This window comes from Nelusetta ayraudi, unplaced genomic scaffold (genome assembly GCF_046127955.1).
Source record: "Nelusetta ayraudi isolate G7.1 ecotype Tasmania unplaced genomic scaffold, CSIRO-AGI_Nayr_v1 ptg000026l, whole genome shotgun sequence".
Lineage (NCBI taxonomy): Eukaryota > Metazoa > Chordata > Actinopteri > Tetraodontiformes > Monacanthidae > Nelusetta > Nelusetta ayraudi.
In genome coordinates, this window is record NW_027466076.1 from 2769853 (window position 1) to 2795000 (window position 25148).

Consider the following 25148-nt stretch of genomic DNA (forward strand, 5'->3'; position numbering starts at 1 on the left):
ATAACCCTTTCAAAATAAAAAGTCAACGTAAAGAATAAGTAAAATATTAACAATTTAATATTTTAAAAGGCTGACTTTACATACATTTACAAGGATGTGGCACATTGTGCAAAGTGAGAAATCTGCTGGAGAACAGAAACAACTTATACACCACTTAGAATTTGTCTTAAACATTCAAAAGTCATTACTCATTGACCATGCACCCCCTCCCCCGCAGCTCCCCTTCCTATTTTCCCACTGTAAACAAACAAAATAAAACAATGACATAACCCTTGATCATTCTTGTCATCGTCCTCACATGTCCATTTCGAACTGGGCATCATCTGGGAACAGAGGGAGACAGAGCCACTGAGTGGAAACACTGGGACAGATCTGTTTTGGGGTCAGGTGACTCGAGAAATGCTGTACCTGCCCTCTCGTCCGCGCGGAGCTTCCGCGCGCTGTTGTCGCAGAGCGTCTGCTCAGGCTTGATGGCGTCCCGGGAGGAGTCGGGCTTGAGTGGCCGGGTGACCCCCGGGATGTCGGGCATCTTGGGGGGCGTGTGAGTCAGAGGGGACGTCCGACACTGCAACAGGAACTTTCTGTCGTAGATGATCCTGGTGCCTGCAGGTCGGAGGAGAAAAAAAGAGCCGACACACAAAGTACAATGAATGAAATGAAAGTTATGATGAAAATAAAAGATTTTACTTCTTTAACAAGTACAATGAAAACTGGCAAAGTTTTCACCACTTTTTAAAAAAAACAAAAACAAAAAAAAAACAGGATGTTGTTCAACATGAGAAGGAAAAAAACTGAAGCAAAAATGCACAACGCTCATCTCTTCTTGTGACGTGTGACCTCTTTTTTTTGGCATCTGTGACACCGACGGAGGTCGTCCTAGTTCAGCTTTATCAGCTGATCAGTCTGTCCCACCGTGTGGACGGAACACGATATCAGTACTAACCACACGTGTGCTCAGTGTCACCATTCACACGCCGCGGCGGCAGAACACTGGCCGCATCGCCACGTGTGATATTTCTCAGGGTCGAGACCGAGCAGTGGATTATAGGTCAAGAGAAAGAAGCTTAGCCAGATTGAAAATGAACAAGTGAGTAAATAATAATAATAATGATATTACTACTACCACTACTACTATTACTACTACTACTACTAATAATAATAATAAATCATAAATTTGTCGCATCAATTCATCGCAAAAAATTTTGTACCATCCTCCATCCTTCTCAAAGTGGGGTCTCGCGGGACGAGATTTTACAAGAATTATGGCTTATGCGCTTCACACCGTTCAATGGAAACACCTCCAAATCGCAACTGTACAATGGGCCGTCACTAAAATGCTTGCTGGGAGTACACAAACAAAAGATGATCATCCAGCATTAGGTCATATCATTTCAATGATGAGAGAATATGATTGACGCCGCCCTGATTAAAACCCGTTGGACTATGAATGGGGTCTCACGTAGCTCCAAAGAGTTCAGCAGGCACATCTTCATACTGTCGTTGAATAGGAAATTTGTGTGGACAGTCGCTTTGATGTCGTTCCTGTCACAATGTCTTTTTTTTTTTTTTTAATTGAATAGAAGCTTATTAAAAAGGCGTAGGGCAACCTCTTGTTTGAGTCACTGTGCTGTAAATTAACAGCACAGACATTTGTCACGGCAGGATGTTGTCGGTCAGGCCGAGTCTTAACTTCGCTCTTTAACCCTAAACAGTGGGCACCTTGTAATGTCTGTCTGTCAAACATTGACAGGGGAAACACTGACGGACCCGCAGAGCCAGCAAGCGAGCCAGGGGTCACCTGCAGCACGCTGTGAACTGCCTGCTTCACACCTGCTTGAATTGAAGATCCTCAAAAAGAGAAAGAGATCCAAGAGGAAATGCCTCCATGTTAGTACCAGCAATGTGGTGGAAAAACTGCCAGTCAACGGCCAAAGATGTTGTGCAAGTGCATTTCAGCATATTTGCGAGTCTCCATGCAGATGTTGGAACGCACAGAGATACAGAAAAAGAGAGAAAGAGGGGGAGAGAGACAGACAGACAGAGAGAGTCTCATACTGTTGCAAAACGCGGTTGAAAGTACCCAAACCGGTCCAAAGATTGCGACTGGGAGTGTGACGTCACACTTGTTACCTCCTGGCGTGGTGCTGAACATCGTCCCGCCGGGAGTGGTGGAGTACTCCTGGGGCATGTGGGCCGAGTCGTGCACGGCGACCCGGCGGACGGCCGGGATGTCGCGGCCCCTGCTACTCTGGCTCCCCGCTGACATGTTGTCTGTTGTCTGCGCCCGCCTGGCTGGAAGAAGGTGCTGCCGTGACGGGACCGAGTGAGTGAGGGGCGCCGAGCGAGCTGCGGCCGGGACGATCACCTCTCTCTGCTGCTGCACACGTGGAGAACTGACGGTCCCAAAACAAGGCGGGAGGGGAGGGACTTACTCCGAGAAAAAAACAAAACAAAACCAAAAACAAACAAACAAACAAACAAACAAAAAAAACGCACAACGGGTAGAGCCTGTGATTGGCTGAGAGCAGGGGGCGTCACAACACCTGGGACTTGTAGTTTTTTTTTTCTTCTTCTTCTTCTTCTTCTTCTTCTTCTTCCTGGGCCTGGAGTCCTCGAGGCTCATCCTGCAGTAGGGGGTAGTGATGGGAATTACTTCACTTTAAAGAGAGCCGGTTCTTTTGGCTCCCAAAGCGGCTTAGATTTTTTTGTTGTTGCTTATAATATATAAAGTCTTCTTTTTAAGACATATTTGGTGTTTTTAGCTTAAAAAACAGGGATGGGCATTTCAAGACAAGACCATACGCTTCAATTTAATGGAGGAGTGACTACTGAAACATGTTGAGATGATGAGCAATTCGCAAAAGAGTAAAACATGTGACCACCAGTCTTTCCATGTGGCCCTGCGGTGACCTGGTGACTTGTCCACGACACGGGCGTTTCTAGGCCTTCGCAACCTATGCGTTTGTGTAGTGCGCCCCCAAGTGGGGATATTCTTATAAATATAGGACCGTTCTAAGGGTAGGAAAAACAAATTACTTTTGTTGTGCTGCGCGTTTACACTTTTACTAACGTATCTATTGCAGGTTAAGTTAAGCTTTTACCAACATAAATAAGTCATAAGTCAAGCCCAATTTGACGCACTGGACCTTTAACGTAGGAGATTGAGGAAAAGTTTCGAATGCAACGGACGACACTTGTTACTCCGAGGGATTTGCGCGCCGCTGCTCCTCCTCCTTACTCCCTCCCTCCCTCCCTCTCTCTCTCTCTCTCCCTCTCCGCCCGGGGCTCTGCTATCTTTAGCCCCGCCGCGGATTAAGCGGTGAGCGCTCAGCCAGGACGGAGCCGCCTCGGTGCTGTGCCGAAGACATCGCTTTAAAACAAACACAAAAAAACAACAACAAGATAATACACTTTTAGCAGGACGAGTACAAAACACGACCGAGCGTCGAAGCGATGGGGGAATGACAAGAACTGGGGAGCAACCACAACAGCGCCGTCCGTCTCCAGGAGAAGACCCCCCAGGATGCTGCTGCTGCCCAGCCCGAGGACCGCGCGCCTGCTCCGGGCTGCGCCGCTGCTGCTGCCCGCTGCCGCCGTACTGATGCTCTGCTGCGTCCCCGGCAGCACCGGCCTCCCAAGCCCAGGTAGGTCAACTGCACACACACACACACATACAAACACACACACTGGACCCTGGACTGTCAACACCCAGAAAAGTTTTTTTTGTTTGTTTGTTTTTATTAGGAGATTATAATCTGAGATGAACATTGAAATTAAATTAAGAGGCATTGTGGCAACTTGATGGCTGTTTTTAGTGTATAATAATAATAATAATAATAATAGTAATAATAATAATAATAATAGTCGCTTGTCAGCTCAGGGTTGTCCTGGTTCACACAGGTTCAACAAGGAAGGGAAAAGACCCATCTGAGATCATAGAATTCCATTTTTTTTTGACAGAGGTGGCAGAGGTGACACTGGCCCGTTCCCCTCTGTACGCAAACAGCCTGAACCCAGCATGAAACCTAGTAGAAGACACACCTGCTAACCTGCTAAGTGTCTGCTTCAGTGTGGAATACTGAAAGAAAGAAAGTAAGACACAAAGAGAGAGAGAAAGAAAGAAAAAAAAAGGGGGAAAAAAAGAAAATACGACTTGCACATGATGAGCAAGAACAATGTGCGATGATCTAAAATGAGATGAATCAGTTTGTTATCGGTTAGTTCCTGCTTGTTTGTGTGTGTTTGTGTGTGTTTGTGCGTGCGTGCGTGTAATAACTGCTCATGGATGTGCTGAGCAGGTGGGGGTGGTGGGTAATCTGCAGCTCAGGCTTTTACCCTGTGGGAGAGTCAACAGCTGGACTCTGACGTGTAATCTTTAGCCCCCCCCCCCCCCTCTCTCTCTCCAACTCTCTCATCCCTCTTTTGCAACATGACATACACACACACGTTGGCGGATGTGGCGCTTGTTAAAGTGTCCATACTGTTGCCCAGCCGACTTTTTGTCACTTGACCTGATCTTCCATAAGCTCTGGGTTTTCGTTTCCTTTTTCATGGAATTTACCGTAGAAACACTGTGAGCTTTACAACGATAAATTAATAAATAAATAAACAAATGGCTCTCCGGGCCTTCATCAAGCAGATCCAGCCTTCGTTTGCGTGACCTCCTCCCTGCTGCAGGTTCAGGGGTGGGGCCGGGTGGGTTTGGGTTCGGCGAGGTCAGCGGGCCGCACGATGCTACGACCCACAGCACCTGTTTCACTCGTCGACAACAAATGCCTGCGTCGCGGTGGAAACCACCACTTTCAGGGTTCAAAAGAATGTGTGTGTGTGTGTGTGACGGCAGCTCAGTGTGCAAACACAGCCACATCATCAGCATGTGTAAATACACCTGAGAGCTTCCGCCTGAGGAGCAGCAGCAGCAGCAGCAGCAGAAGAAGAAGCTCAAGTAGCAGCAGCAGCAGCAGCAGCAGCAGCAGAAGAAGCTCAAGTAGCAGCAGCAGCAGCAGCAGCAGAAGAAGCTCAAGTAGCAGTAGCAGCAACAGCAGCAGCAGCAGAGTCTGGCTTTTTCCTCTAGCATGGTTAAGCTTTAACCAGCTGTAACACACACACACACACACACACACACACACACACTCAAACACACACCCTTTTCGCCCTGCAGCAAAGTCACCTGCCTATAAATGGAGTCAGAGTGTTGAGAAACACCTCATCATGAGTGATTTGTGTGTGAATGAAAGACGTTGAAAAGCTGCGATGGTTTTTTTTTGTCACTTTGGACGTGAAACTGAGAAACTCTCCGTCTCTGACGATGCTCTCGCTGAAAAACAGAACCACGTCCATCGCTCGCTCTCTCGCTCTCTTTTGCTCGCTCGCTCTCTCCCTGCTGGTGAGCAGAGCTTCCAGGAAATTGCAGAGAAACAAACAGAGCGCTGTTGCAGCCTGGTGAGAGCGCTGGCTGGCTGGCTGGCTGGCTGGCCGAGTGTGTGGTCTTCACTCTGTCACCGCCGAGAGGCAACAAGGAGTCACGGCTCAATTAGGCGGCGGCCACCATCACACTGGAGTCGGCCAGCAGGCAGGAAAACACGCATGGTTCATCTTTAGTGGTCGATTGGGTCTCGCTGCTGCTGAAGGCTCCTCCTTCTCACCTCCTCTTTCCTCATCCACTTCTTCTCCTCATTCTCTGCCTCATCTCCCCCTCTTCTCTTTCTCCTTCTCCACTTCTTTCCTCCTCCTCTTCTCTCCTCCTCCTCCCCCTCTTCTATTCCTCTTGTTTTTTTCCTCTTTTTCTCCTGCACCTCTTCTCTTCTTCTTCTCTTCTCCTCCCCCACCTCTCCCCCTCATTTCCTCCTCTTCTCATCCTCTGCCTCTTCTCCTTGTCTTCTCCTTCCCCACTTCTTTCCTCATCGTCTTCTCCTCCTTCTCCTCTCCTTACTTCTCCACCTCTTCTTCTCCTCTTACTCCTCCTTATTTTCTCCTCCTCTTCTTTCTGTTCTCCTCTCCTTCTCCTACTCTCCCCTTCTTTTCCTCCTCCAGCTCTTCTCCTCCTCTTCTCTTCTTCTCTCCTCCTTTCCTCCTCCACCTCTTTCCTCATCCTGTTTTCCTCCTTTCCCTCTCTTCTTCTACTCATCCTTCTCTGCTTCTTCTCCTCCTCTTCTCCTCCTCTTCTCTTTCTCCCCTTCTTTTACCTCTTCTCTTCCTCTTCTCCTTCTCCTGCTCCTCCTCCCTGCATCCCCACCATCGATCACCTGATGGATTGCTTCCAGGTATTAGGCCGAGTCGCAGAGTCTGGATTGAGATGAAATACGACGTTTAGCCTCAGCGCCGCCCTCTTGCCTTCATCCCACCATCCATCAAAATCCTGCTTATTCACTCTTTCCGTTCACCCTTTCCTTCAACTGGAATAACGCCAAGCGCATGAGATTCACCGTTCCACACATCGACCGACCGAGCCAGCCGACATTGACTGAACACTGGACACTGCACTCTCTCTCTCTCTCTCGCTCTCTCTCTCTCTCTCTCTCTCTCTCTCTCTCTCTCTGCACTCAGATTATCCCTCAGTCATGATTATGTCATCAAACCGGCGATGAAATGACACTTTTCACAATTGTAGAAACCGGAGAAGGACGAAGAGGCACAAAACAAAACAAGAGCCACAGGGATTAATCTTACGAGTCCCGGTGTACAGTGATGGAGAAGAAGACGAAGAAGAAGATTTTTTGTTGATTTTTCAGAATCAACATTTAATTGCTGCTCTCATTCACAATCCCATTCCAAAAACAACGCTGAGCAACACAGCTCAACAAAAGCAGTAAATAAGTGAATGAATAAATAAAAGACGAAGGAGAAAAACAAAAAGAAGAAGAAGAGGAGCTGAGACAAAGCTGTGCTGGACGACTTGCTGATGCAAAAAAACAAAAAACAGATTCAGCCGGATTCGTAACGCGGTTAGAGAAATTCACTTGTTAGATAATAGAGTTAGATAATTTAATAAACCCTCACAATAATTGCGTTGGCCGCAAGCCAGGCCTGTGTGAAGTGGCAGGAGGAAACAGGAAATAAAACCACAAAAATACGAACAGACAAAAAAAGCTGTTCTACGTTCACATTCTGCCCAGAGGGAAGCAGCTGGCTGCAGGCCAGGCTCAGCGTCCTGGCAGGACAGGCACTCGCTGCGTTTCCATGACAGCTTTTCGCAAAATAAAAGCGACATTTCTAAAATTTCGACAAAGTGCAGTTGCAATTTTTTCAGATGTTTCCATTGAATGGTGTGAAGCGCATGGGCCGGAATTCTCGTAAGATCTTGCCCGCGAGATTTTCCGAGACTTGCGTTTGTTTGCCATCGAGAATGGTTGTTATATTTTTCTCTTTGATTACTTGTAAAAAATATTCCGTCTCCTCCTCCGTCCAAACATAATGCGCCACTTTCATTTAAAGTGAACTGGTCATGTGACCCCATTCGTCACGTCTGCTGACGTGTAAATGCAAAAAACATTTTTCCATGACATTTTTGCGATATACCTCGATATCGATATGTCTGAAAAACCACCTGATGAGACCAAAAAACCTTGCAGCCGTATTTGAGAGGTTTTTCCAAGTTTAGGTGTTTCCTGACCGTTTTTTTTAATTGCGAATTGCCCAATTCTAGGGCTAATGGAAAGGAAGGACGGACAGCGGCAAGCCGCAGACAGGAGGTGGAACGTCAACGTGGGCAGGAGGAACAATCGTGAATTCCATCAAGAAAACGAACAATAACCTGCGACTCCTTTCAGCAACTTCTTCCTCATTCTGACACCTGTGGACTTCCTGCTCTGGCGTAGAAATGTGTGTGTGTGTGTGTGTGTGTGTGTGCTTGCGCGCGGGAGTGTGGCAACCTGAGTCAACTGATACTTTCCACTCTGACGCTGGTGGCTAAGAACTAAACCTGCTCAACCTTTAAAGGGCAAACAAAACCTCAATCCTTTTTTTTCCCCCTCCCTTCGAATCAGATGTTACTCTGAGAAACAAAGCCGAGAAATGAGACAGTGCTCGACGACCGTTCAAAAAATACATATATGTGTGTGTGTGTGTGTGTGTGTGTGTGTGTGTGTGTGTGTGTGTGTGTATAGCGTCAGAGCCAAAATAAATAATATACACACATCAGGAAAAGAAAAAAATATTTCAATAGCAAATGTATTTGTAGTTTCCCAATTTTTAATGATTATAGTACTACTCTATTCATGCATCACCAAATGAATCCAGGCGACCTTTGGCCTCTGCAATGACTAGAGGTGCTCAAAGCGGTGGTGGCCAGTGACTTCCAGACTGATTGATGTGTACGGCAGAACTACTGCTGGGGTAACGTTGGTTAAACCTAAACACTTGTTGTTGATGCTGCATTCGTGAGGGTGACGCCACCTGTTGGGAAATAGAAGATACGACAGTACGCAGTGTTGTTGTAATTTGATCAAACTCCCAAAGAAGTATCAATATGTATAGAAGTACAAATGAACTGTTTATCAAGTTTTTCCTTATCCTGATGTGTTTATACTTTATTTTAGCTGACTATGTGTGTATGTATATATGTATATATATATACATATATACATATATACATATATATATGTATATATATGTATTTATACATACTGTATATATGTTTGTGTGTATAAGTATGTACACATACATACATACAGTATATGTGCGCCTGTGTATATACACCTATATATATGTAAATATATGTGTTCAGTATATACACACATAACTTAGGGCTTCTTAAGGTTTTCAGATCTTGCTCGCTGCCTCGTGTGACAAATGAGCCCCAAGACTCCAGAAGGTCTGCGAAAACAGCACCTTTAGCCCGCTGTTTCCAGCCTGTCTCCTGCTGGGACATTGACGAACGAGGAGGTCTCAGGGGGCCGAGGCAACAGATGGTTGTCCGCTGAGCCGAGGGCGGGTCAAATTGCCCCTTTGTGACGTCGCTGACATACAAATTAGTTCCCAACCGAATGACGGGTGGTGTTGGGGGGGGGACGTCTGCATCGTCACAGGGACAATCTGACGTCGTCACGGGAACGAATGCACAACACAGAGTCACGTGACCTCGTCCTGGGCAGCTGACGCCAATAAAAGCCGAGCACTTTAAGAAAAAAACAGCAACCCTGCAGCAGCTGATGGCCTTTGTTTGCTCTCGTCATTAAAAGAGTGAGGCATGCTGGGTAAACGGGCGTGGCTACGTGAAAAAGGAACACCGGCTAACACACACACAAACACACACACACATACACAGGCAAGTTAAAGTGAGTGGATGTGGCAAAACAACAGCAGCAGAGCCAATCTTTCCACAAGATTGTGAGTGCCGGGACTCACTTCCTGTCTGCTATCGGGGAGTCAGGAAGCACACAGTGAGCCGCGCACATTCCATTTCCAACTTCCTCTTTGCTTCCTCACTCCAACACACATGCACATACACATGCACACACACACACACACACAAACCAACACACACACACACACACACACACACAGGGATGCAAACATTCTCACACAGCGCTCTTCTTTCTCTCCTTTGGCTGCAGCTGTTAGCTTGGACAAATACAGAAACGCAGCTGATTTGAGTTTCAGCGCCGAACAAACTGGTCGACCAGACAAACCAGTTTGTTCTGCTTGCAGAGTGAGTGAGGGTTTCCTGCGGGAGACTGTGTGTGTGTGTGTGTGTGCGTGTGTGCGTGTGTTCCGGCCGTCTGAAACGAGCAGCAGCAGCAGATGGTTGATAGAGTAATTTTTCTTCTCTCTTTCTTAACGAGCTTCTTCTTCTTCTCCATAAAACACTCTTCAAATACAATTCCTCCCCAGAATCACTCGGAACGCTGCTCCCATGGATGTAGTACTAGAATACCAGGCTGGCTAATATGGCAGCAAGGCGATTCCCCCCACGCTCCCAGTGGCTGTTCAAGGTACTGCAACCAAGTACCTCTAGCGGACCAAAAAGCGTTTTCTCATCCGCGATACAAAATACAAGCCAGTAAAAAGGCTGACAGGATGACCTTTGACCTGAAACGTGGTTCATAGCAAATCTGTCTACTGCAGATTTTTCAGTCATGGACTTTTAGTTTTTCCCAAAAATTATAAATGCCAGAAAAGAGTTTTTATAATCCCAGCATGACGTCACGGCATTGTTCATTGCTGCAGGGTCTTGGCTCGTTCTGATTGGCTGATGCTTCCTGATGCATAATGGGGGTTACAGTGCCATGGTGTGAGGTGCTACACACTCTGTGGGCCACAAAGTGCAGAAGTCAAAAGCTTTTTCGGTGTTTGCGCTGCGAGAGCAATTACATTGAAATGAATGGGGGCAGGGGGGGGGGGGGGGGGGTTGATTTGGTGTCACAAATGTAAAAGAACAACGTGATCGCAGCACATGAACCTCGGCTGTTCCCGTTAGCGGGGCGCTCTGTTGCCGCGGCGCCGATAAGCAGGTCAGGTGATTATCTAACCTGGTCCGCATGCGGTCAGATCAGCGGGCGCTCAGCTGCTTTGCTATGGTGTGACTCGACTCGGAGCGACAAACAGGCAAACAGACGCTCCTTGGGAACGGCACCCTTTATCCCTGTGCAAACATTCCCATCCAGTGAGGGAGGCCGCACCCGAGTGACACCTGCAGACCTCTTCCTCTTTAAAAAACAAATATATTGAAAAGACCTAACAAATAAATAAATCAATTTTGCCCAATAAATGTATAGAATAAAATAGAATAGTATGCTTTTATTACTCCTACATTGGGGAAATTGGCATAATAACAGCAACAATATAGTGCACTGAGAAGGAAAATTTCATTAATTAGAAAGAAATAAAGAAATAAAATTTAAAAAATGAAAAATTTATAGAGTTAGATGGACAGTTGGATTATTATACATAATAATCTACATAACATTGACACAAACTCACAAATAACAACTGTACATTTTAGCTGGTTGTAAACAGAGGGCTAAATATGCAGGGTTTTTTTTGGGGGGGGGGGGGTTGTGCATCATTGTAACAATTTTGCTTTGTCTATCTGACTTTTAAAGACCCCGTGTGTAAAAATTTGATATCAAGGGCCGCTGTCGGGTGAGCTTCCTGAAGATGGAGGCTAACTAGAAGCAAGACCATTACTGCGTTATATATATTCCTATAGATATTGTTCTAAAGGGAGGAAAACCAAATGAATTTTATTGTACTGCAAGTGTACACTTTTGTTAATGCATTTAAGCGCAGTATGTTAAGCTTTAACCAGTATAAAAATCATAAATAAAGCTAAATCTTACACTTTGCCTTTCATCTCCAGTTAAAAATAAATAAATAAACACTCATTTGATTGACAGATTTTTACCTCAATCCTTAAGTGGCCACTAGAGGGAGACACGCGGAGGATGTTGTGTTTGTCACAGCCTTACCATTGATTCTCTCTCTCTCTCCCTCTCTCTCTCTCTCTCCTCTCCCTCTCTCCCTCTCTCCCTCTCTCTCGTCGGCCAGCTCATGATCGGTGCTCGCAACTAGATTGCGCCAGCCTGAGGCGGAAGTTCTGTAAGCCTGGCTCCTCCCACTGCGGGCACTGCCTCTCGGGATTGGTGGAGAATGAGAAGGGACTCTGCGTGACCAAGAAGAGACACCCACAGCAAGGTACAAAACTTGATTAAATGTCTCTCTATTTCCCTGTCCTTCTCTCTATGCGACTCCTCCTGGACTTCTTCCTCTGTTGCATCTCGTAACTCTGACAAAGGTGCAAAGGAACCCAATTTTTAGCCATGTGTGAACGATACCTGCTGGAGTTGAAGTGCTGAGGTCACGGAGGGGAAGCAGCAGCAGGCTGTTTCACATAACATTTTACTATATTAACTGCGAAACTGCCGGCCAGAAGTACACCTGGATAATAAATAAATGAATAAACAAATAAATAATAAAAACTTCCTGCAGGCGTTTTCTCCTCTGACCTTTGGGCCAAAAGGTGACATATACACAGTCGGACATGTAAGTCAATTGGGTTGGGACAGATTCACTGTTTCTGCAGTTTATACAACAGGAAGATTACTGTGATGTTTATTATTGAGTTTATCGGTTTGTCTGAAGGTCTACCGATGAAACATCCCCGAAAATCATCCTTCCCAAACTCCAACATTCAGAAGAAACTCACTCATCCGCTTCTTCAACTCTTTTATGTGTGTGTGTGTGTGTGTGTGTGTGTGTGTGTGTGTGTGTGTGTGTGTAGACTAAAGACTTCCTCTTCTTCTTCCTCTTCTTCTTCTTCCTCTTCTTCTCCTTGGGTTTTATTGGTGGAACAGCGTTCTGGTGCATTACTGCCACCACTTGGTATGGACTGTGATTGTGTGATCTGTGTTGTGGATCAGGACTTCGACCCAAATAACAACTACAACTACAAAACCATTTTTCAATCCATGTAGGCACTCTAAGTAACCCAAAATGAATCTGTAACACTGACCTCCTGAGTCATGTTACAAAATGACTCGAATCAAATCAAATGAATCAAATCAAATCCATTTGACTCGAGGACGTCGGCTTCCTGTGTGAAGCCAGAAGATAAGTGTCGAACTCCACCTGGTGGCCTGCTGCAGAATAACTTCTCACCTCACCAGCTCGAGAAAAGACGAGGATGAGAAGCTGTCACATCCTCCACTAGGGGGCGACAGACGCCTAAACCCGGGCTGCTCTCAGAGGAGCAGGACGGCTTCGTCCCCAGCTCAGTAAATTAACAGCCGGAACCTCACGTATTATTATTTATGATGAGGGAATTCCATTTAAATACGCTGACTTACTGTTGATTTGCTTCGTATTCCATTTGCGGGTTGCTTCTAATAAATGTACAACCAAACAGAAGCTGACTTCTTAAAAAAGAACCCTGATGTCCACAGTCTTATAAATTACGTGCTTTGTGTTTCCATTTTGTGTTCGTTATTAGTGTTTACAGGACGTGTGAACTGCTGTAAGAACACCATAGGACATAGGATACACACAACATTTATAATCAATCTAGCGCAACATGTCCTTTAATAGTAAGCAGGGAAAGGATGTGTGTGTGTGTGTGTGTGTGTGTGTGTGTGTGTGTGTGTGTGTGTGTGTGTGTGTTTGTGTGTTGTTGATGTGTTTATTGTTTGTTTGTTGTGCCCCATTGTCCCCTGGGTATTTCTCAGGAGGTTATGGGTCATTATCAAGCTGGCGACAAAACTCTCTCACTCAAGGAAAAAGTGAGTGTGTGTGTGTGTGTGTGTGTGTGTGTGTGTGTGTGTGTGTGTGTGTGTGTGTGTGTGAGTGAGTGAGGCAGAGAGAGTGTGAAAATGTTCACGAGAAATGTTGGGTTTACTGGTTGCGGGCCGCTGGACACTGTGACCACAGCCTGTTGAAGTTTATGAATGAAACCACATGTAAAAAGAACATTCTGATTTGTGAAAGGAAAGTAGCTAAAAGAGTGTTCAGTAATTTAAAAAATGTGGTTATATTTCAGATCTAAAAGAAAATTCAGCTGACTTTCCCGGCCTTCTCTTGATTCAAATGAAAAACATATTTTGGAAAAAAAAAAAAAACATCCAACAAAGAAGATCCACTTCTTCAAAAACATTCAGCATCAACGTTTCCCAGCCGCCTTACGCTCCCGATGAGCCGTGGTTCGAAACTCCCGGCTTCACAGCAGCTGTGACCTGGCTTGGAGGCGGGAGGACGAAAAACAAAAAGCAGACGGTGAAAGTCGTCCATGAGCTGCAGCCAGAACCCCTCTGCTCGCTCTCAGTAGGTGGCATCCACGCAGATGAAGAAAACACTTTTCCTACATTCGGCTGGTTTCAGGATGGACGACAGCCGCTGCTAAAAAGAGAAAAAGATGATATAAATATGTTTTATTTTGTTTTACAATTTTCTTTCTTGGCCATCCTTAATCAGCAGAAACGTCTTTTGATTGGACTTTGGTTTGGCTCCCTGGTGTGCAACTTCACGGAGGGCAACAGCCGCTTTGATGAGCTCCGTCAGCAGAGAGCCATCACATCTATTGTGAGCGCGGCTGAGCCGACGCCTCCCACACCCCCCCCTCTGCAACCGACAACAACTCCCCCCCGTGGTGCTTCCTCTCCTGGCTGCTCACACACACACACACAGAGACACACACACACACACACACACACACACACACACTAGCAGTCGGCCATGGAGATGTTGCGGCGCTGCAGGAATGCAGCATTTAAGGCTTTTTACAGGTTCCTTATTGTCTCCCTTCTATTTATTTTTATCAGTCGACAAATAAACAACACTCTCTCTCTTTCTCACACACACACACACACACACACACACACACACTGTGGGATAAGGCCCTGGTGGTGCTGCTGCTGTTTAGTTTTTGTTGTTGTCGTTTCTTTTTTTTGTTTTTGCACTGTAAGCACATCTCATCCCAGAACCTAAGCCCCTACGTTAAAACATCCCTCTCTGTCTCCCACAATGCTTTGCTGCCCACAAGAAAAAACGAAAAAACTTTTGGGCCTTGTGCGATCGATGCGTATTGCTGCCATACTGAACAACGAAGACTCAGTATCATGTCATGACGTGAAAGTTTCACATTTTTTTCGCGATAGTTTTCAATTTTTCATGTAAATTATCCCATAAAAACACATGAAACTTTCAATAGTTATTGTGACAGTTTCATGTGAAAACAATGAATTTGAAAAACGTGAAACATTCACATCATGACGAGAATGTTTCACAATTCTACGTAATTGTTTTCAATTTTTCATAAAAATTATCACATAAAAAGAAGAACGCATAAAACATTGAGAAGACACATGAAATAACGTGATAGTTTCATGTGAAAACGTGGAAAATTGTCAGGTCATGATGTGAAAGTGTTTTACATGATAGCTTTTTAACCTTTCACCTAAATCGTCACATAAAATCGCTTGAAACTTTCACGAAATAAAATAAATAAAATTGTCACATTGTGATATAAAAGTGTGTTTTTACGTAATTTTTTAACGTAATTTATCACAAAATAATGTCATGGTTTCATGTGAAAACAAGGAAAATTGTTACATTTTTCACATCATTTGTCACATAAATACACGTTAGATTCACGAAATAACAAAAGTTTCCCATTTTTACGTGGTTGTTTTCAATTTTTCACGTAAATGATTACTGACCCTTTTTTTTCTTTAGTATGGCAGCAATATGCTGCCACCTGATGAGGTAACGCCAGCTTCGTTGCCTCAGCGAAGGAAAAGCGTTGACAGTCTGTGTCTCTTCTCCTCAGATACGCAGTTGTTTGCTGACCTGGATGACGAGATCGAACGTCTGCTCGTCATCGCCAAGCAAACGGTGACCAACATCAAACCGGCGGCGGCGGCGAGTCCTGGTGAGGCACTTCATGTCTGCGTTGCTGTGACTCCCCCCCCCCCCACCTTTACCACCGATGACGACCTTTGACCCTGAAACCCCCTCGTCTTCAACTCCCTCCACGTCACAGACGCTCGCGGAAGCAGGACAGACGCCTCCGAGAGGCGCTCGGGTGGAGACAACAACACCACCGCCGCCACCACCACCACCAGCAGCAGCCAGCCAGGGGCCACCGCCGAGGTCGGAGGTCGTTCGGGGCCCGTGTCTGTGCGGACGCCCAAGAACGGCCACGTCATCATCGGTGAGTGTGACGCCGACGGGCAACGTCGCTCCTCCGGATCTCGTTCAGGCTCGTTCTCAGCTGTGTCTCCTCCTCCACCTCCCTCCTCCTCCACCCCCCTGCTGAACCCCCTCCCCCCATCGCAGTCGTCATCTCGGTGTGCGTGGTGGTCGGCAGCGTGGCGGTGATCATGGCGTCCGTCTGTTACGTCAAGTGAGTCCCAACGACGACACGTTGGTCCCACCACATCACGTCCCCCAGCCAGCCTGGGGTTCATACTCTCTCTCTCTCTCTCTCTCTCTCTCTCACTCTCTCTCTCTCTCTCTCCTCTCTCTCTCTCTGGACTCGCGCCACCCCCCGCAGGTTGCAGAAGGAGTCGCGCCTCGCTCAGAAGGTGGACTACCCGGCCTATGGAGGTGCAGGCCCGCCGGGCGCCGCAGTCAACGGAACCTCGGTGAGGAGCACGGTCCATCTTCCCCTCCACCTCCACCTGCTCCTCCTCCACCTCCTCATACTCCTCCTCTGTCTGCTGCTCCTGATCCTATTCCTTCTCTTCCCCTCCTCTGGCTCCTTGCTCTTCTCCTCCTCCTCTTACTCCTCTTTCTTGCCCTCTACCCCTCCATTGTCCTCCTCCTCCTGCCTGATAGTGTGATTGACAGCCGCTTCTTTGTCCCGCCCCTCAGGTTGGAGACAAGACTCTGGCCCAGAGTGCCCAGATGTACCACTACCAGCACCGCAAGCAGCAGATGCTCTCAGTGGGGAAGTAGGTTGTTGCTGCAAAACACGTCAGCCACAGTCTGTCAGCTGGTTGGCATGTGGTCAGTTGGCTGGCTGGCTGGCTGGCGGGCTGGCTGGCGGGCTGGCTGGCGGGCTGGCTGGCGGGCTGGCTGCTTCCTTCCTTCCTGCTTGAACTGAAACTCAGGGCTTCTTCGCCGTCTTCTTGCTTCTGCAGCCACAAACCTGAGCAGAAGGCCCTCGACTCTGAGGCCACGTCGGACGAAGAGGAGGTGGGCGGAGACTTCACAGTGTACGAGTGTCCCGGGCTGGCTCCGGTGGGCACACACACACACACACACACACACACACACACACACACACACACACACACACACACACACACACACACACACACACACACCTACCTCAAGCTCATCATCTCTGACTTTCCTGACATTTCTCCTCTTTCACTTGTCAGACCGGCGAGATGGAAGTGAAAAACCCGCTGTTTGACGACTCCACTCTGCATCTTCAGGGGAATCACAAGTGAATGCTCAACGTTTGCGTGCACGACCACATACACTGCACACACACACTCATATAAACACACACACATCCAATGGAGGAAATGGCCTCGTCTCACACTTGCACCTGCATGAGAAAAAGGTGATAATTATTACACAATTATTTTGTTGTCAGCAACTTTAAATCTCAAATTTTTCATTAAGAATAAAAACCAAACAAAATCAACAAGGGTCCCAAATTGGTCCTTGATCCATGTTGTCAATGGCAGATGGGTGAGCGTCTAGACCTGTTCACTTTTCAGAGTTTTGGAAAAAAAAAAAAATCATTTGTCCACAAACTAAGCTGGAAAATCAGCTGCGTGGATTCACGCTGGCAGGATGGAAGCCGCAGGCGAATGTCGAGCATTGAGTGGAGAATCAGACCTGGAATATCCACACCCTGCTTCCTCAAAGACCCCGTTGCTGACACACACACACACACACACACACACCTTGCTCTCAACCTGTGGCACTTTCTTTTTTCCTGTTATAGATATATATATATATATATATATATATATATATATATATATATATATATATATATATATATATATACATACGTATAAGTTAAGTAAATTGAAAAAGAAATGAAGTCGAGTGTTTCCTCGTGCCGAATTCTGTCCCTTTCTGCTGCCCGTCCCCCTGGCGAACCCCCAGTCGACTTCACACTGCAACATGTGCGTCTGAAGAGTGAGAGTTGTCACCTTTTGTAGACATTTTTACATGTGCAGACCGGAAATAAAAATATGAAAAAAAGAAATCTGCCTAAAATGTTTTTTTTAATATTCTTCTCTACTGTTTTGCCATGATTGTTGTGCTGAAATCTTCATCATTTCATGATTTTTTGCTATTGCAAGTGAGCTGAAAATGAGGGCTCACTGCCTTCAGAGAGAGGAGACGTGTCTCCGTGACTGTGAGCGGCTCTGCCGGTTCTCTGTCTGGGTTTCTGGGCAAGTCCCTTTTTGTCTCAGCCAAAACAGGGCGGACGGGCGGGTGGGTGGACGGGCGGGCGGCGATGGGAGGGGAGGGTCCGGCTCTGAGGCCGTTAAGAGGCCCCCTTTGTGCTGCCAGACAGTCAAAGTGGAAGTTCAGGGAGGAAAATCAGGAGGCCATCAGGCTGGTTTGTTGGGGGGAGGCGGGGGAGTAGACATCAACCCATCAACCAACCCTGTCCCCACCCCCAACAGCCCCTGCCCCCCACCCACACACACACACAGGGACGCTCAATAAACACTTCCTCTCTCTGGATTAATAAAAAAAAACCAACACAAAATAACTTCACTGATCCCTGAGGGGCTAAGATGACAGCATTCCATATATGAGGCAAGGGCCGGACCGGACGCACCGTTATTCTGCATGTGTTGCCTTGAGAGGGGTCTCACCTGGTGGCGAGGGGTGGGGGTGGGGGGTGGATGGGGGTGGAGGGTCTGATGCGTGATGCGTAGTGTTGCAGTCAAGACAGCACCAACCGAGACCAAGACATGACCAAGACTGGAGAGTATTGAGACAAAGACGAGACCCAGACATCATATATCAAAGAAAAATAACAGCAAAGCAGAAAAAAATGACTAGTATGTTTTTTTAAAAAATTCAAATTTGCTTCTAAATCGAACAGCAACATCTCTTTTCAGCAAGGTAGCTTGCCAACTATTCTGAACCATTTTCCAAAAAAAAAACAACTTTGCTAAATAAAATTAAAAAGCTAAATTTTTAGGCTGCACACACTCAAACTGATATGGAATTGAAGACATGCAGGCACACACACACACACACACACACACACACCGGCTCAACAGGTTGTCTCTTATTTGCAACTTTCCCTGGCTGACGAAGAAGATCTGAGGCTTCTGCCTGTGTGTGTGTGTGTGTGTGTGTGTGTGTGTGTGTGTGTGTCCTCTCTCTGCCTGCCCTAGAAAACTCTTGCTTCTTCTTCTCTTGCTGTCCATCTTTTTGCATGACAATCGTCCTGCAAGTCCATGGCCGGGGACAAAGCCCCCACCGCCAGGGTGTGATGTCTTCAAAAAAAAGAAAAGAAAGGAAAAGAAAAGAAAAGAAAAGAAAAGACAAAAAATCCACAGCAGAGGGGCTGCAGCTCTCTGCTGCAGGAACCTCACTGTGTCTGCTGCATGGGAGCGTTTAAGGGGACTTTTAGCGCAGAAAGGCTGTGATTGGAAAAGAAAACATGTTTTTATTTATTAACTAAATTGTTGGGCGGGTAAAAGGTTTAAATGAAAAACGATGTGAGATGATAGAGATTACAGCGGGACGACCCCTCCTTCCAGTGAAACTGCAGCCGGGCGGGTGTGAGGGTGAGGCGGGGCTGGTGAAGGGGGGGGGGGGGGGGGCACAAGCCGGGTTTGCAATCAAAGGCCCCGAGACGTATTGTTTCTGTCTGAAAAGGAGCTAATGGTTCGACCATCGCAACTCGGGATCTGAGAGCCGCGGGGGGCCGCGTGCATGCCCCCCCTCCGGCCCTCCCCGCGGTGCGTCTTCCTGCCGCAGCGGCCGGAGGGGCGAAGGAGGAGAAGGTCCCGAAAAGCTGCCTGCTCACTTCTTCTTTTTTTTCTTTTTTTTTTTGTTGTTGTTGCTTTTCTCCGTGTTTGATCGTAAGAGTTTCGGGGTGAGAAGAAAGGCGGGGAGAAAACTAAAACGAAACTCTTCATCGTGGATCAAGGATTCGATTTATTTTACGCTTTATGAGCAAGGAGCAAAACGCTTGAAAAGTGCGTAAACAGGTCCCCTGGATTACGCACGCGTTCAGTTCGGTTGATTTTAATCAAATTTTCTTAGCCAAGTCAATAAATGGTTACAAAGAGGCACCTCTGCTTCAAACCAAACACCATCCATTAGGAGTGTTTGTTCTGAGCTGGTGCCTTTTAATCATTTTCCTCACATAAAACCTCGGTAATTCAGAGAGCGCGATTACGCTTCAATGACCGGAGATTTTAATGTCAAAGCCAAACGCAGAGGGCAATAATTTAAACACACCGGCCTTTCTGATTCATGTATGAGCTGAGCTGCTGTCACCATATGTATTTGCCGCATTTACATGTAAATATACTCTTCAGCAAGTTTTACAGTGTAAAATACTCCAAAGTTTGTGAATCTTCAACAGTTAAAAAAAAAAAAAAAAAAAAATCAAGGAAATGGTCGTGGATAAAAATAGGGGGTGGGGGAGTCAGCGTTTTAGCGAGACCACGCCCACTAGTCGCCAAGGTCATTCACAAATTCACTATCAGCTGCGGACAATTGTAGGTGTCAGCCAATGAGCGCAGAGAGGAGGCGACCACCGGCAGTGATTAGCAGAGGCCGCAGGTCCGAGAACTGCAGATCAACACTGGACTTTGATGGACTAAATCCGGAGGCACCCCGGAGGTTGTGTTGCACTCACATCTTTGCGTGGACACCCACTCGCATCTGAGCGGGGGGGGGAAAAAAAAGAAAAAAGAAGAAGCTGCGAAGCGGATGCGCAACCTGTGCGGCTAAGCCTGCCGAGTTGAGCAAAAGTCCTGGGAAGGAGCCGCTCACCGCTGCCAAAACATGTCCGAGAGATCGCAGAGTCCGGAGTGCCAGAACAGGCCGTACGACTTCAGCCGGACCAACCTGTGCGCGCAGAGTCTGGGCCCTGAGGTCCTGGCAGCCGCGGCCTTCCAGTTCCCCCACGGCGTCCTGCCGGATCCGGGCCTCTTCTCCAGCAAACCCGCGTACGGGAGCTTCACCGCGGGCCCCTCCCAGACCTTATTCCCTTTCCCGCCCGTGGGCGCCGGGGACTACAGAGGATCCGAGCCGCAAGCTGGAGACTTTGGGCAGCCAAGGCACTGGTATCCCTTCGCCGCGCCGGAGTACACCGGCCAGGTGCCAGGCGCGACGGCGGCCACGCAGCCGGTCAACCTGAGCCCCCCCATCGGCGAGACTCGGGAGCAGATCAAGCTGCCGGAGATCAAGACTGAGAAGGAGGTCGGTGACGACTATACCACGGAGGTCAAGGCGCAGCAGCAACAGCAGCAGCAGTACCACCCGGCCTCCTCCGCCATGCCGCACGGAGTCTTCTACCCCGCAGCCTGGAACCCAACCTTCTGGCCCGGCATCTCCCACATGACGCCACCGGGTGGCAGTAACCCGGAGCCCTCCGCCTCCTCCCCGTCGCTGTCCCCCAGCCCACCCAGCAGCGGGCTGCCGAGCAGCGCCTTCTGCGGCGGGAACGCGACCCAGGCAGTGGCAGTGGCGGTGGCGACCGGCGGAGCCGCGGCCCAGAACCAGGCCTCCTCCACCAGGAGCAGCGGCTCCTCCAGCGGCGGCTGCAGCGATTCGGAAGAGGTGAGAAGCGCGTGCGCGTGCGAGACAGAGGCTTGTAAGCTGGTCACCTGAACACATTAGTGCGTGTGTGGGAGGCTTGTCAGCCAGTCGCCTGAACACAATGGTACACACAGGAAGTCATGTGACATAAGGGGTGTGTGCGTGTGCGCATACCCATATATTGTTGTTGTTGTTGACCATCTCGTTCTGCCCGCCCAGGAGACCCTGTCCACCGAGGAGCTGGAGCAGTTTGCCAAGGAGCTCAAACACAAGCGCATCACTCTGGGCTTCACCCAGGCAGACGTTGGCCTCGCCCTGGGGAACCTCTATGGTGAGCAAGAAGAAGAAGAAGAAAATTAGGCTTGTGCATCCTGGGGTGACGGGCACTAATCAGCTGACCTTCTACGCACCTGTTGGTGGCCATGAATTCAATGTGTGTTGGTGTGTTTTATGATTTTTTCCCATGCAGGTAAGATGTTCAGCCAGACGACCATTTGCCGCTTCGAGGCGCTGCAGCTGAGCTTCAAGAACATGTGCAAGCTGAAGCCTCTGCTGCAGAGGTGGCTGAACGAGGCCGAGACGTCGGAAAATCCCCAGGATGTGAGTTCTGCCACATCTGCCGGCGCGTTTACACCACAACAGACCGTCGTTGGGGCCTCAGAGGGTCGTTGGGGCCTTTTCAGGCCTCGGCAGCCCCCCTGCTGAGAGCCCCCCCACTCCCACCCCTATCCCGTCCCCCCAGCTCCCACCGCTCTCGTCGTTATGTGGGTACAGAAACTTAATTTAGCCCTCTGTTTACAGCCTCCAGCTTAAAAACTGAACACATTTTCAGACATTCCGCACCTTTTATATAAAAGAGTGGTGGGGTTGGGTCAGTGTGGAGAGGGGCTGCAGTCCTCCTGCCTTTGTGACATCACGTGTGTGTGTGTGTGTGTGTGTGTGTGTGTGTGTGTGTGTGTGTGTGTGTGTGTGTGTGTGTGTGTGTGTGTGTGTGTGTGTGTGTGTGTGTGTGTGTGTGTGTGTGTGTGTGTGTGTGTGTGTGTGTGTGTGTGTTCTCTAACTCTCCGGTTTGTGTGCAGATGTACAAGGTGGAGCGCGTCTTTGTGGACAGCAGGAAGCGGAAGCGGAGGACCAGCCTGGAGGGGGCGGTGCGCTCCGCCCTGGAGTCCTACTTCATGAAGTGTCCCAAACCCAACACGCAGGAGATCACGCACATCTCGGACGACCTGGGTCTGGAGCGAGACGTAAGTGTGGCCTTTTGTTGTTGTTGTTGTTCTCTCTATCAAGAGAAGAGAGGCGGAAGAAGGAAAACGCTGCTCTTGGTGTCTTCAGGTGGTCCGTGTTTGGTTCTGCAACCGGCGCCAGAAGGGGAAGCGGCTGGCGCTGCCGCTGGACGAGGAGTGCGATGGCCAGTACTACGAGCAGAGCCCCTCACCGCTGGGCATGGCGCCCTCCCCCCTCCCCAGCCAGGGCTACCCCCCCGCCCCGCCTCCGGCTCTGTACATGCCCCAGCTCCATCGGCCAGATGTCCTGAAGCAGCCCATGCACCCTGGACTGGTTGGTCACCTGACCGGATAGGCATCCTCGGGTTTGCCACCCCGCCCCTGCCCCCTCCACCACCCGACTCCCAAAACCCACTCACCTTCCCACCACCACCACCCGCTGTGACACTTCCCACCTGATCTGCCAAGTTTCCTCCACCTGATTCCATTGCGTCACGCTGGCTGACCTGAGGGGGGCGCCCTCCCACTGCCCTGCTGCTGACACAAGGCTCTGTCCTCCAGTCAGACGCTCTGGTGGTTGCTTTGTGAGGTTTCCCGTTCAGATTGTCAGAATTCCTTCTGGAGAGTTTGCTGTATTTCTCTTTGTCTCTCTATTTTATTTTTAAATCTGTGTGCAATTTATCTGACGAGAGCTGCTGCATGTTTGTCGGACATGAGTTTTTTTCCATCTATGTTTTTGCACAGTCGTCGTAATGCTGTATATAATGGTTTTTTTTTGTTGCTTGATTGTTGTTGCTGGTGGCTTTTTTTTTTTTTTTTTTTTTTTTCATCCTCCTTCTTTCTGTCTGTCTTTGAGCAACTGCCAATTTCAGCTGTCAGCCTTGTATGGTAAGATGAGCAAGACTGGCCTTCGCTACTGAGGTGTGTCCTCAGCACATTTTTATTTTATGCCGTGAAAAGTTGAATAACACCTAATACTAAAAGTTTGGGGTTTGACTGCGTATCGTTTTATACTTTTGAACTTGTGACATGAAATGTCAACAGAAACGACCAAAAAAATGTAGAAGTGGCAGCGAACCAACGGAACAGTCCTTTAGTCAGGACTTGGTGTTCAGCTGACTTCCAAGGCTCCACACCAAATGTGAATGCAATCAAAGTTGCTTCAATCCATGTCGTTGAACCAAAAAGTTTTTACGTTTATTAAATTATTGATATGTTGGCTATAGTCACTTTTACACTCTAATGCGTTTAAATGCGTCTCTGGAACATGTTTAAAACAGATTCTTTGTAAGGGGCGGGGGGGTGTTGTCTCTGAACTTCTGCAAACTTCTGTGCAAACTGGAAAAATAAAAGAAAAAATGCACACATTCAATCAAGTCATCTATTTATTTGTAATCACATGTTGCGTTGTTTGTTGGAAACAATCATGCACTATCAAAGAGGCGCTGAAAAAAAAAAAAAAGTTTGTCTGGTTTGAGGCGTACCAAGGGCTGTTGCACGAAAGTAGGATTCCGCCATCCAGATTGATTAATCGAGCAAAGTTCAACCCACAAACACCCAAATTCCTTTGTATATTAAGTAGCCCTAAGTACGTCAAAAGACGTGCGTAATGTTTAATGACATAATTTCCGCCTGCACACTGTGGCAATTACAGTCTGATCAATGTTGGCGATGTGTAAAATTACTCAATGGAAGCCAATAATATTTTCCAAGGGAGGAGTGGGGCGCGCACTCGTGTACGATCGGTTCCATGATGATTGGGATTTCCAAAAGAATCGCAGGTGGATTTGTGAGTTTGCAAAGTTTCGAAAGCCTTTATTTTTTATTTTTCATTTTTTTTGGAGGAACGTAGTTTTCTGGATTTGAACGTACGTCAACGTCGCACATTTTTGTACAAGAGGCCCAGAGATAAGGCGCCTGGTTGAGCAAGAGCCTTCCCAAACTCAATCATCAGAGAGGAGGAAGAGAGGAGAAAGGCCTTTGACTATTAGGAAGCATCAGGTTTAAATCAGGTGCTCACGGCTTTGTCCCAGGCCTCCAGGTCAGAGTAAACTCTGTGTGCAGGTAAACTGTCCAACACTGTGCAGATCTTGCACAGGGTGGACCTCCAGTCCGTCATTCTCTTCACTTCCCACTTCTGTTTCCAGGCGAAATATTCCTTGTAGCGTTTGTCGTCCTTGGCGACCTGCATCAGATACTCTGACAGATCTTTCACTGTCGCAAACTCGTCCACATGGATAAAAGAATGAGGTGGAGCCACAGCTTTGTAGTCATCCAAAGAGGCTCCAAAGACCACTGGTATGGCCCCGGACTTATAGGCATTGTGCCACAGCTTCTCTGTGATGTAATCTTTGTACTGTGAGTTCTCGAAGGCCAAGTAGAAGCGGCAGTGTTGGAGGGTAGGTATCAGGTTTTCATTGGACAGCGGCTGTCCCACCCACTGGCCGTACACCTCTATAGGGATGAACTTTTTGAGCTCATTGTACACCTGGTTCCTCTTGTGATAGTTCTGGAAGTTGCTGACCACCCAGCAGGCAAAGAAGGTCTTGTTGGGCGGGACGCCCTCCACTGGCTGTCCTTCATCCTTTCTAGGATGCAGTTCGCCGTAAGGTGCATAGACATCTGAGTCCCTCCTGTAAGTAATGGTCATGTTGAAGATGTTGGCAAATGGCTTGAGGTTCCCATTGTGAGGTGGGCTCTCCATAGTCAGCCAGGCCCAACTCTGGC

The 25148-nt window shown here is 47.9% G+C and overlaps 5 protein-coding genes across 7 annotated transcripts in view; 3 read left to right on the top strand and 2 right to left on the bottom strand.

Annotated features, from left to right (window-relative positions):
* LOC142890150 (putative cytochrome P450 120) overlaps positions 1-15739 on the top strand; it is a 100342-nt gene extending 84603 nt beyond the window's left edge. The window contains exon 11 of the mRNA XM_076028984.1: positions 15719-15739. The gene's annotated coding sequence lies outside the window, so the exon portion shown is untranslated. The remainder of the gene's footprint in view (positions 1-15718) is intronic.
* Positions 40-2393, bottom strand: LOC142890153 (eukaryotic translation initiation factor 4E-binding protein 1-like). Its single transcript, XM_076028994.1, has 3 exons — positions 2131-2393; positions 409-603; positions 40-323 (listed from the first exon to the last, which is right to left on the bottom strand). Exons 1-3 carry the CDS (start codon positions 2264-2266, stop codon positions 295-297), a joined length of 360 nt encoding a protein of 119 aa, XP_075885109.1. The 5' UTR covers positions 2267-2393; the 3' UTR covers positions 40-294.
* LOC142890152 (neural proliferation differentiation and control protein 1-like) lies at positions 940-17662 on the top strand. Of its 3 annotated transcripts, none has more exons than XM_076028990.1 (10): positions 940-1087; positions 3418-3644; positions 11488-11634; positions 15257-15352; positions 15470-15640; positions 15766-15832; positions 15983-16073; positions 16303-16382; positions 16572-16671; positions 16815-17662. In XM_076028990.1, the coding sequence occupies exons 1-10, from the start codon at positions 1080-1082 to the stop codon at positions 16884-16886; spliced, it is 1059 nt and encodes a 352-aa protein (XP_075885105.1). In that variant the 5' UTR covers positions 940-1079; the 3' UTR covers positions 16887-17662. The 3 variants fall into 3 exon arrangements, with proteins under 3 accessions (XP_075885105.1, XP_075885104.1, XP_075885106.1); XM_076028989.1 differs by having other exon boundaries at positions 941-1087; positions 15257-15358; XM_076028991.1 differs by lacking the exon at positions 940-1087 and having other exon boundaries at positions 3299-3644; positions 15257-15358.
* Positions 17663-20176: 2514 nt separating this feature from the next.
* Positions 20177-23248, top strand: pou5f3 (POU domain, class 5, transcription factor 3). The gene is made up of 5 exons (XM_076028995.1): positions 20177-21219; positions 21418-21529; positions 21668-21798; positions 22278-22442; positions 22531-23248. The coding sequence occupies exons 1-5, from the start codon at positions 20443-20445 to the stop codon at positions 22774-22776; spliced, it is 1431 nt and encodes a 476-aa protein (XP_075885110.1). The 5' UTR covers positions 20177-20442; the 3' UTR covers positions 22777-23248.
* A 387-nt stretch (positions 23249-23635) lies between these two features.
* Positions 23636-25148, bottom strand: part of fut7 (fucosyltransferase 7 (alpha (1,3) fucosyltransferase)) — a 2643-nt gene continuing 1130 nt past the window's right edge. The window contains exon 2 of the mRNA XM_076028996.1: positions 23636-25148. This exon is cut by the window's right edge and continues 358 nt beyond it. Within this exon, the coding sequence (XP_075885111.1) occupies positions 24430-25148 (719 nt within the window). The 3' untranslated portion in view covers positions 23636-24429.